The sequence below is a fragment of the Danio rerio genome, chromosome 23, assembly GCF_052040795.2.
Source record: "Danio rerio strain M-AB ecotype USA chromosome 23, GRCz13ab, whole genome shotgun sequence".
Classification (NCBI taxonomy): Eukaryota; Metazoa; Chordata; class Actinopteri; order Cypriniformes; family Danionidae; genus Danio; species Danio rerio.
In genome coordinates, this window is record NC_141043.1 from 24,698,627 (window position 1) to 24,711,456 (window position 12,830).

Genomic DNA, 12,830 nt, shown 5'->3' on the forward strand with positions numbered 1-12,830 from the left:
GGAGAAAAGTCTCCTCAAATAAATGAATTCCTCTATTGCTCAGTGACTGGCTATTATTGGTTATGATTTGTATATTACTGGTTTGTACAATAAAACCCACCTTTGTTTATATACACAGTATACACACCCTGCAACAACTTATTTCTGCAACATTAATAAAAATTGCATCTAATTTTCAATAAAAGACAAATCTGCTTAAAGAAGTAGCACAAAATCATTTCATCTTTATTAGATTGACAATATAAAGATTCACTGGGCTGGGTTGAAAAATGTTTCCTCTTTCTAAATTGACTTGAGTTCAGCAGTATTTTTGAACATCTCTCCTGAGATCAAGCAAAAGCGTCTCAGTCAGATTGAGGTCAGGACTGGGTCACATCAGATGCTGTTTTTGTTGGCGATGTAGAGCCTTGTGCTTGAGAACACTGTCCTGTTGAATCATTTGACTTTTGAGTTCCAGTTGACAAACAGATGACCTTACATCCTCCTGCAAAATGACCTGATAAGCTAGGGAAGTAATTTTTCTGTCAGTGAGAGTACGCTGCGTAGACCCCGAGGCTGAAAGCCCCATGGTGTCGCTCCATCCCAGTTTTTCTAAAGAGCTTCTGAAAACTTTCAAAAACATTTGGCTGTCCACAGAATCTTTTTGCTAGTAGCAATGTCAGAACATCCAAACTATTTTTTTCATATACAGGCATACACCTTCAGTCCAATCTAATTGCTGATTTTCAAGTTTATTTTAACAAAAAACGATGGCAGTTTTTTAACTACTGAATCTATTTTTATGCTTTGAAAATTTGTGGATTTAATAATTAAAACAAGTCAGCATGAGAGTGCAGTCTTGTAAAAGTGTTGATGGAAGTGGAAAGTTCTGCAGGTCAACCTACTGATAAAAGATGTCAAGCACAAAACTGCTGACTTGCTTTTTTTAATGGTATATACTGTATGCTTATTCACCATTGCAAAACTTGTTCATTTGTATTGCATAATTGAAATATTGTGTCTGAAAAAAAAACATTTAGAAATGCATTAGCAATAAAATCACCTTTTCCATGCCTTTTTCAGAACAAATATTACACATCAGTACATTATTTTTTAACACCAAAAGAGGATTTGACCTGGAGTTGCCAAGCTGTTAGTAAATATGGAGACTGATGACTAATTTATATAAATTTTTATTATCTCATTCATCATTTCATACAATCTGCAAAAGCTGCACTGCTGGGTAGGTTGAGGCATTGACCTTTGGCTTTCGGATATTTCTTCAAAAAATGGCCAGCAGCTAGCTCTCTGCAACCCTCATATGGTCACCCATTGAAGCTAAGCAGGGTTGCATCTGAACAGTATCTGGATGGGAGACCACATGGGAAAGCTAGGTTGCTGCCGGAAGTGGTGTTAGTGAGAACAACAGGGGTGCGCTTTACCTGTGGTCAGTGTGGGCCCTAACACCCCAGTGTATTGATGCGGACTCTATACTGTTCAGTGAGCTCCGTCTTTTAGATGAGCCGTTAAACTGAGGTCCTGACTCTCTAGCAGGTCGCACACCAGAAGCGCCGCTCGGCGCCGCGACACGGCGCGTACATGACAGTTTAAAATATCGCACACCAGACGCACACATTCGAATGATATTTAACATGAAACTAATCAGATGGCGCTCTGTGGCGCGGCTGAAAAATGTCGCTTCTGGTGTGCGACCTGCTTCTGTGGTCATTAAAAATCCCAGGATGTTCTTTGAAAAAGAGTAGGAGTTTAACCCCGGCATCCTGTCCCAATTTGTCTACAAGAATCTGTCCATTATGGCCTCCTAACCATCACCATATCATAATTTGTCTACATTACACATGCAATCTGGTGCAATATGGCTGACGTTGTGTCACCCAGGTGGATGCTGCACACTGGTGGTGAATGAGGAGGTTTCCCCTAATGTGTAAAGTGATTTGACTGTCTAGAAAAGCGCTAAATAAATGTAGGCATTAATTATTATTCTTATAGTAACCATTTTTAGCCTACGAGGTTAGTTCCCCAAAACCCTTTTATTTAAATCTGTAATTTGCTGCTTTCTACATGTCCCTCATTGATAATGAACTTGACATTTGCATTTTTCAAGTCTGAAACTACCAGCTAAATTCATTAATGGCCTTCTGTGAATTTGCTTAGTTTTTTTAATGGCGTTTGTTTCATTCCAAAATGGTATCATTTTTTTTTTCTTTGGAAAAAAAAGAGGAGATATGATTTTTTCATACTATGAAAAGTCAATTAAATACAATTAATTCAGAACTTGTACTACTTTAAAGGGGTGGTCCAGGGTGTACTTAAGGCTTGCTTGTGTTTATAAGATGCAAAGCAATGTGTGCTCATGCTTCATGTATAGAAAATCATGTTATTTTTTCATATATCTTACTTTGATTATATACTGCTACTGTAAAGTACCCCTTTAATGAAAAAAAGACCCTGTACTACTAGGTTCCCATGCAGTTGAAGTCGTAATTATTAGCCCCCCTGAATTATATTTTTTTCCACACTTTCTGTTTAATGGAGAACAGATTTCTTCAACACATTTCCAATCATAATAGTTTTGATAACTCATTTCTAATAACTGATTTATTTAATCTTTTCCATGATGACAGTAAATAATATTTGACCAGATATTTTTCAAGACAATTCTATACAGCCTAAAGTGACTTTTAAAGGCTTAACTTGGTTAATTAGGTTAACTAGGCAGGTTAGGGTAATTAGGCAATTTATTGTATGACGATGGTTAGTTCTGTAGACTATTGAAAAAAGAAAATTTGCCCAAAAGAGGCTAATCATTTTGTCCATAAAATGGTGTTTAAAAAATTTAAAACTGCTTTTATTCTAGCCGAAATAAAACAAACAAGACTTTCTCCAGAAGAAAAAAAATGTCCTGTATTTGATAATGGTAACACTTTACAATAAGTTTCAGTAGTTAATGCATTTACTAACATGAACAACACATGTACAGCATTTATTAATCATAATTGAACATTTACTAATGCATTATTATCATTCAAGTCCATGCTTGTTAACATTAGTTAATGCACCATGAGTTAACATGAACTAATAACGAACTACTGTATTTTCATTAACTAACGTTAACTAACATGAACAAATACAGTAGTAAATGTATTGTTCATTGTTTGTTCATGTTAGTAAATGCATTAATTAACATTAACTAATGAACCTTATTGTAAAGTGTGACCTTGTTAATTAACATTTGCGAAATATTTAAAAAAGAAAAACAAAATCAGCGGTGGGCCAATAATTCTGACTTCAATTGTATGTTTTCCTGCATCTATACAGTATTAATGCCACATATTATTAATGTTTTATTGTGCTTATGATAACATAGTAAAAGCTTTTTTTTTTTACTAATTAAAGAAATTGAAAATAAATATAAATAGAAGTAAATATTAGAAATTCTCTTTGTTTTAAATAGTCTGTATCAGAATCTAATGCTACATTGTGAAATATGTGCAAATATTAGCCGTTTCCAGTAGCACCTCTAATTCCAGCTTGCATTTTGCGGTTCCAGAAGGCCTGTGGGATCCAGATTCCTGCAGACATGTGGTTATTGGATACGCGCCCATCCTCAAGCTGCTTCGAATCGACCAGTGTGTGTGGGCCAGCTGTGCCAACCAGGTGTCTGTGATTGAGGGCTCCTCTCTCAGGACTCAGGTAGACACTCACACTTCAGACATAAAAAACGCGTAGGCGAAATGAAAATGCCTTCAATGTGATTCTACCGTCTTCAGACGCACTGCGCAACTGCTTTGAGTCAAAAGAGTTATTCGTCCCATCACAATCAAAGATCTCTTCCGTAACAAAAGGTCGGTTTAGCAAAGCTTGAAATGATTCTTTTATTTCAGACTTTTACATTTGGTTTCCCGGTTAAGACGGCTTCCAGTGCCTGATGCATTATGAGAGAGCATCTTAAGCCACACATAAAAGGTATCCTCCCTGTAGAAGCCCAACAGCATGTTAGGGTGCTCTCCTTTGATCACTTCTGACAGCTGAGCCAACCTCTCTATTTTGCCGCAAGGAACGCACCCTCCCTCTGCCTTCCTGATGCTTAATATCAGGATTAAATTCAGCTCGGGAAGTTGCAAGTTCAGTTCAACCGGAAGATAAGATGTGGGTGCGCATATGGACTTGTCAGCCTGTTTACATTTGCGAGTCAGTAGTTCTTTGCATCTTTACAGAATGTGTTTGTCAGTATTTAGCTGCTGGAGATTGCTCCTACAGGTACACTGAATTTATATGTGTAGAAAACAATGAGGGATGTTAATTATTGTGGCTTTTCAATTAAATATTAATTGAATATTAACAGATGTATATGAAAGTGATGTATATGAAAGTAAAATGGCACACAGCTTTTATATTACACACACACACACACACACACACACACACACACACACACACACACACACATATATACATATATATATATATATATATATATATATATATATATATATATATATATATATATATATAATTGTATCTCTTCTAAGCACAAAATATTGATTATTATTCATTTTTACTACATTATGCTTTATAAAGTATCCTCCCTGGTTTTAATAGTTTATTCATTTATAACAAAAATTGTGTCAGACATATTTATGTCAAGTTTCAATTATTTAAATATACATTCTAAAAATTCTGGGTAGTTGTAACCCAATATGGGTCAAATATGGGCAAATTCAACCATTGGGTAAAAAAAACAATTGTCATTTAAATTTAATTAAAAAAAAAAAAATGAACAAAAGCTTTAGTTTGTCTATATTTGATCCAATGCTGGGTTACTGCAACCCAGCATTTTTAGAGCATAACACAATATGATTATTAATTATTACATATATTTTAATAAGTAGGCATATCAAAATAGGAATGTTTGGTAGGCTCAGAAGGCTGTTATCATCCATCCGCATGGTTAACCAGCTATACTAATAGAGAAAACTCCAGATCCAGATGTGTTTCCACATTACTGTTACAGTTGGGTTTAGGGTTGGGTAGGGGTAGACATTAATAAAATACAATTATGGGAAATTTAATAATAATTAATAATATTTAAAAAATAAATAATTTTCATTAACTCCCGGCCGCAGCCATATCTGATCTATAGATGATTAACTATGTGGATGGATGATAACAGCCTTCTGAACCTATTAGTATGCACAGAAGGCTCCTACTGGCCTATGTCTATCAGATGATAACCACTGATAATGCTCATTAATTCGAGTGATAACATTCAAATCAGCTGTCCATAGCTGATACACTATGGACAATTTAGCTTACCTAATTCACCTGTACCGCATGTCTTTGGACTGTGGGGGAAACCGGAAACTGACCCAGCTAAGGCTCGAACTACCGACCTTCTTGCTGTGCGGCGATCATGCAACTCACTGTGCCACCATGACGCCCATACACATACACATATATTCATGCATATTGTAATTATAAGCTCTTTTTTCTCATATTACTGGGGCTATGAATTAAATCAACTAGTTCCTATTCATTTCTAGTGGGTTTAAGTGGACTATTTACACATTAAACTTAGAAAGGAAACATTGCCATTCTGCACTGTGCAGTAAAGTGTCTATCCTCTCATGCCCAAACAGACTTTAATTAGGCAGAATGTTCTCTGACTGTGAATTAAACCTACTTTGAGCACTACAGTCCACGGAGTTGGCTTAAACTTTGATGTTTTTTCCTCCTTTCCTTCTAAATCTACAATTCCTCTTGCTCTTTCTTGTTTTTCTGCGTTTTCATGATGATTTTGTATCTTTTATGATTCTCAGAGTTTTGAAGTTCATCCAGACCCTATGGTTAGTGTGACCCACATGGTGCGTGCTGGAGGAGGGGTGTGGATGGCATTTTCAGAGGGATCATCCCTACGTCTGTTTCACACTGAAACACTGGAACACCTCCAGGAGATCAACATTTCAACACCCTCTGCATATTTCAGCTCTGGCAAGTCCAACATGTGATTATGGCTAGGATGTTATTTCCGTAGTTTAATGGTTTTGCACTCAGGCCATAAAAGGGGGCACACGAGTCAAGTAGATTCACTGTCTAAAACTGAACAAGCTTCTGGCAGAACAAAATACTGACATGATTACATTTGATTTCATTTAAAAAGTGAAATAAAATTCTTAAAATAATTATTAACAAGATAAAGAAGTAACAATATACAGTTGAAGTCAGTATTATTAGCTCCCCTGTATATTTTAAAGAGAAAGATTTTTTAACACATTTAGTAAACATAATAGTTTTAATATCTAATTACTAATAACTCATTTATTGAATCTTTGCCAAAATGACAGTACATAATATTTTACTAGATATTTTATAAGATACTAGTATTCAGCTTAAAGTGCAATTAAAAACTAGGTTCGTTAGGTTAACTAGGCATGTTAGGGTGATTAGGTTATTGTGTAACAATGAAGTGTTACCAAATATTGCTCAAGAGAGCTAAGAATATTGACCTTAAAAAGTTTTTTTTAATTTATTAAAACACCTTTTATTGTAGTCAAAATAAGACTAAAGACCAAATATTGTAGACCAAATAAGACTTTCTGCAGAAGAAAAAATATTATCAGACACACTATGAAAATTTCCTTGCTTAAAAACAGAAAAGAAAAGAAAAAGAAAAGTAAAGAAATAAAATTCACAGGAGGACTAAAATTGTGACTTAAACTATATATTAAACAATGTAATAAACAATTTTATATAAACAAAAGTTATAAACAAAATATGAAGCTAATTACATCCCAAATAGTAAAAAAATGTGACCTTAGACTGACAAGAAGCTGCCAAATAAAAATGCAATAAAATATATCTTTAATTAAATAAGAATGCGATAAATTTAATTAAATCAATAAAAATATATATGATTTAAAAATAAATGTGACAAATTATCATTTTCTTATATAAAAAATGTAAAGTGAACTCTCTGTAAAACTGGGAGCTGCATGCAAAATACAAAAAAAAAGAATTATTAAAGAAAAAACTGAATAAAATTTAAGTGACGCGGTGGTGCAGTAGGTAGTGCTGTTGCCTCACAGGCAAGAAGGTCACTGGTTAGAGCCTCGGCTGGGTCAATTGGCGTTTCTGTGTGGAGTTTGCATGTTCTCCCTGAGATCGCGTGGGTTTCCTCCCGGTGCTTCGGTTTCCCCCACAGTCCAAAGACATGCGGTACAGGTGAACTGGGTACACTAAATTGTCCGTAGTGTATGTCTGTGAATGAGTGTGTATGGATGTTTCCCAGAGAAGTGTTGCAGCTGAAAGGGCATCCGCTATGTAAAACATGTGCTGGATAAGTTGGCGGTTCATTCCGCTGTGGCGACCCCGGATTAATAAAGGGATTAAGAAAATGAATGAATGAATGAATGAGAAGAAAAAAAGAAAATTAATAAATGAAATTTAATTTTAAAAAAAAATTAAAAACTGAAAATAGACAATAAAAATAAAACAATATTAAATAAATTGATAATGACAAAAATGTAAACAATATTAAAAAAACAAAAACAAATATGAAATAAAAGTGACAATTTATTATATATTTTCTTGGGTCACACGCACACACATACAGAAAAATAACAATAAGAATATAAAAAATGACAAGATATCATATTCTGTTCTCAGCTCAAAAGCCCAACCTGTGTGTAAGCAGCCTCCTCATCTGCCAGGGTCTGCTTTGGGTTGGCACAGCTCAGGGTATTATTGTCACCTTGCCAGTACCCAGACTGGAGGGCATCCCAAAAATAACAGGTGAGACGCAATTCAAACAAACAAGCCATTACATCTAATCCTCCTTCATATTGACAAACACAACCCCTCCCTCTTTCCCCATCAGGAAAAGGAATGACCTCACTCAACGCTCACAATGGCCCTGTCGAATTCCTATTGGCCACTTCCAGTGTTTTACCCCAAGATTTCCTCAAGCGTGACTCTGCAACGGACAATGTGGATTCAAATAGCGGAGGTGATGAAAAGGAGGCGACAAATTCCTCTGAGGAGTCGCTCCAGCAGGCGGACGCCACTTCTCAAGGAGAAGCCAAAAGCAAAGGCGTCCTTCTGCAATACCACCTTCGCTCCACCTCCAGACTCCCAGGAAAAGTCCTGACGGCGCAGCCTGAAGAAACACCAGACTCAGCCCAGCACACTGTGGAGCACAGCCTGGAGGATGGCTCCATCTATGAGCTAAGCGATGATCCTGAGGTTTGGGTCCGAGGGCCTGGGACAACATCTAAGGAAGCGGGACGTCGGGAGAAGGTGACCTCTGCTGCGGTTATATCCGGTGGAAAAGGGTTCCGTCGCTTAGCTAATTCCTCACACTCGGCAGAGTCCAGTGAAAATACGCTGATGGTCTGGCAGCTGCCCATTACAGTTTGAGGCAGGAGTGTGTGGAGGATTGCTGGATCACTGAAGGACAAACACACACTCTAAGCCTGTATTTGTGTGGCTTATGTGGATTATTCATTCCACGTTCTCCTCCAGAAGGTTTTGAAGGAATATTCCCCCGGATCAGTGAACGTTAAGCTATGGCTGTGGTATAATTTTATTCTCAGAAATAGTAGCTCTAGCGAGGCCTTTATAATGGAAGTGAATGGAGCCAATCTGGAATCAGCACTCATAAAGCTTGCACAGTCTACCTCTCTGAGGAACATTTCATTCGCTAAATTTCACTTTTAATTTTACTTTTAAAGAAATTAAACTATTGATAATATAAATATTATTTTTGTCTAGTCAAGCAAATATTGACTGCGTTTAAATATTACCCCAAATTTGACGTTTTTAAAGTGCTGATTTGACATAATATATCTTCTTAACTAAGCCCAAGCCACAATAGTAGTCTAACTTAGATTTTATATATGCACTGTAGGGGATAGTCAATTGCTTGCAGTGCATTGAAGGATTTTAAGTGCACAATGTGGAGGCAAAGAACCTCCGTGAAGTGCATTTCAAGAGTTCACACTTAGCTGATGATTGATTATAAAGCTCGTTTGGCATGCTGTCCCGGGAGAGAGCCCTGAGCTCATAAGATCCTCGAGTCCGTGGCTCCCTCCTGATTGCAAGGCGAGAGGGGAGTTTAAGCTCAGGTAGATCTTGAGAACTCCCCTGTAACCAATGAACAGATAGTGATTGCTCTTAAGAGATAACTACTTACTAGGAGCATGTCTATGGTGCCGATTTGGACTAGTCAATTAACTTAAGTTGCATGTTTTTTGACAGTGGCAGGAAACCGGAGAACCCGGGAAAAACCCACGTGAGCACGGGAGAATGTGTAAACTACGCACAGAAACGTCGGCTGGCTTGGTAAAGACTAGAACCAGTGACGTTCTTGCTGTGAGGCAAAAGTTCTAACCACTGGGCCACCGTGCCACCCATCTAGGAAAGGAGGAGAAGTAGGGGTTTAAAGGTGTATTCTTCAAAACAAAGATGACTGTTATATGGAACTTGGGGTATTTATAGTGGCTTAGGAATCGTCTGATTGGTGAATCATGAATTGAATAATGCGAGGCCGGCTGCAAGCAATCATAAGCATGTGGTCCTCTCGAAAATAGTTTATAAATAAACCCTACTTGAAGTTCTTTAACGCATGGCAAGCCATTGATTATCATGCTTATTTTATGGTCATTTGCTAAGTTTTAGATAAGTTTAAATAAAGTTTGCTTTTTGTAGCATAATATTTGACTGCTACTGATAATGGGACAACATGTATACAATGTTGAAGGTGTGATTATTAGCCCTCCTATGAATTTTATAATTCTTTTTCAAATATATCTCATTATATATATTTTATTTCTGGAGAAAGCCTTATTTATTTTAGTTTAGATGAAAAAAAGAGATTTTAAAACTTTTAAAATCATTTTTTAAGGTCAATATTATTAGCGTTGTTAAGAAAATATTTTATTTTGAGACAGAATAAACCATTGTTATCCAACGACTTGCCTAGTTAACCTACTTAACATAGTTAAGCCTTTAAATTCCACCTTAAGCTGAATACTAGCATCTTGCAAAATAACCAGAAAAATATTATGCACTGTCATCATGGCAAAGATAAAAGAAATTAGTAAACTATTTCACAAGAGGGCTTATAACAATATGTTTGGTTTTTGCATCCAGATGTACACTTTAGAACTTATTTAGTGGAATACAACCAGCAAGTGTTTTTTGACATGATTCTTTTTTGCTGATAACTTATAAATCATACTCAGCCGTTCAGTTTATCACATTATTAAACAACACACTGAAAACACACCCTGAGCTGCACACGTCAAAGGGTGACAGTTACGTGTGATTCAGATTATGTATATATATAAGCAATGAAATCTTTATGATCTGATAATCATGCAAAATCATATTATTACCATTTCATCTACAAGAAGCTGATTTTTATTCTCATTAGGCAAGAACTTACAACCTTAAAATAAAAGTATTTATGATTTAAATGGATTTAAAGGTCAAATAGTACACTTAACAGAAAGTGCTTTTATAAAACGATACGCTTCTTAAAGCTCTTTCTCAAATTGCCTTCTTTCACTTCCATTGAAAACGCCTCAGCAAATAAGTATTGAACACGTCACCTGTTGACATGGAATTGAACCTGATTTTGGTAAAACCCAACCAATACAAAGAAAAAAATAAAACAAAAACAAATAAATGTGGAAAAAAAATTGGTACTTGTAAAACCAATGAAATGACACAAGGAGAAAATACTGAAGTACTGAAACGTATTTAATACTTATAACAGGCTTTTTGTTGGTGATGGTAGCTTAAAGACGCCTCTCATATGGAGAATGAAGTCACATGAATTGCTCACGTGTGAGTTTTTCACGTGTAAAAATCTTGATGGTTCTCTGGGTCTCATCCTACAAATCTGATCTTATTTTGTATTTTATATTGGACTCAAGTCAGGTGATTGGCTGAGCCATTCTACAGCTTGAATTTTTCTTTCTCTGAAACCATTTTTACGTTTTATTAGTTTCCTTGGCCACCCTGATTTCATCGTCATCATCCTAATAATGTAGATGTTGTACTGAAGCAGCTAATATTCATTTACTATGATGATGAGCAGAGGGTTGCTGATTAACTACTGAGAGATTTTAGCGACTGTCTGGGCATTCACTGCCTTTCTACACCTTCCTTTCTTCATGTGTTCATTACTTTATCTCTGCGTCATTTCATTACACATAACTTCATTTGTAAACTTATTAGATTTGTTATCCTTGCATATATGGATTTCTTTGGTTGTTATCAACATCAGGGGGGAAATTTCTAGTCAACAGCACCTTTAGAAATATGTTTTCTAAGAAAAATGGTGACGTGTTCAATACTTACTTTCCCAGCTGTGTACAGAATTATAGGTTGTATAACTGACATAATGCCACTAATGCTGTCGGGGGAGCTGGAATATTCATTGAAGTGAATAAAAATGTATTGTTCAACATTCATCTCTCGTAATAAAAAAGTATGTACTTTGTAGGTTGTAAAAATGCAGCGCACAACTAAATATAAAATAATCACACCACTAAAAAGATGATCACAAAATGACTGACAGCATCAAGTGATTGCATTTTACTACATCTCATCTGCATGTGAGGAATCAGGGTAAGTACTGTCATCTTTTTTACTTCATTTTTTTCTCCCAGAAGTAACACAATGTAATCCTTACTATGTATCAGAGTATTGAATGTGACCCAATTCTTTCTTTAAATGATAAAACTTCTTTTTTTTATGCAGCACCATCAGAAAAGTGGTGCGCACAGAAAAGTAAGGCAGTAGAACATTGGGAGTCAGTTTATTTAAATGTGTTTTAATGTTATTTTAGTGTGAAATGTGCTAGGGAAAAACACAGGTACTTGTTTCTGGCAGTTCTCATTGTTCGCAGTGTCACTTTGTTAAAAAATAAATCATATTTACTGTGATTGACGCTTATGCAGTTTTTTTTCTTCGTTACAATTTATTTCCTAAGCATTTAATTTGATTTGAAACTGACTTTGAAACCGCATTGTGTGTGAAGGCCTGCTGTAAATGAATACTGCAGAGTAATATTTTATGTTGAATCGCAGTGTATTTTCAGCCTTTTATCTCTGGGCAGCCACTGCCAGCTCTCGCGGTAAACATATCAGCAAACGCAGTATGGCGCAGCTCAGGCAGCGGTTAATATATGCACGCTGTGACACCAGCGCTACGTGAAGAGGATGCCAAATCACATCTCTGGCAGACGCGAGTAAAACTGACCTGTCAGAATTTGAAGGAGCTGTCAGTCATCGAAATTCTGACATGCTTGTACAGGTATAAGATACAGGTGCTCATTTCCTATTCTAATGTTATGGTGATATTTAGAATGTGTTGTTAGACCCCAAAAAAAAAAAAAAAAAAAAAGCTACTACATTTGCAAATAGGAAACTTTGGTTTACTTTGAATATGGTGATTTTTCTCTGTGACAGCAAGTTTCTGGTGAGGAGCCGGGTTTAGTTTGAGGAGCTGTAAACTATGCTTACATCAAAGGCTTCTAATTAGAGATGTTTGATTGCTTTGTGTCTTGTGGGAAATCAAGACGCTCATTATTGCTAATTGAAGGACTTGATCAAGATAAAGCCCCTCCTTTTGTAAAGCTTAAATAGAAGCACCATGTTCATACCTCTGTGATTATGGAGGACGTGCCAGTAACTTTACTTCTTTTGAATATGACTACCACTGAAGCCTGTGTGCTGACAATAAATACTTTGTTTAAAAATAGGGATTGTTTTGTTTATTTTTAAAATGTATATATGATAAAATTCATAGCCATTATTTTTACT

At 36.0% G+C, this 12,830-nt stretch overlaps 1 protein-coding gene across 46 annotated transcripts in view; it reads left to right on the forward strand.

Moving 5' to 3' along the window:
• Window positions 1-11,951, forward strand: part of arhgef10lb (Rho guanine nucleotide exchange factor 10 like b) — a 101,255-nt gene extending 89,304 nt beyond the window's left edge. For all 46 annotated transcript variants that reach the window (XM_087307076.1, XM_087307087.1, XM_087307056.1 and 43 more), the window contains 4 exons: window positions 3,551-3,693; window positions 5,820-5,991; window positions 7,666-7,791; window positions 7,877-11,951. In XM_087307076.1, coding sequence (XP_087163202.1) covers window positions 3,551-3,693; window positions 5,820-5,991; window positions 7,666-7,791; window positions 7,877-8,415 — 980 coding nt within the window. In that variant the 3' untranslated portion in view covers window positions 8,416-11,951. The remainder of the gene's footprint in view (window positions 1-3,550; window positions 3,694-5,819; window positions 5,992-7,665; window positions 7,792-7,876) is intronic.
• Window positions 11,952-12,830: the final 879 nt, after the last annotated feature.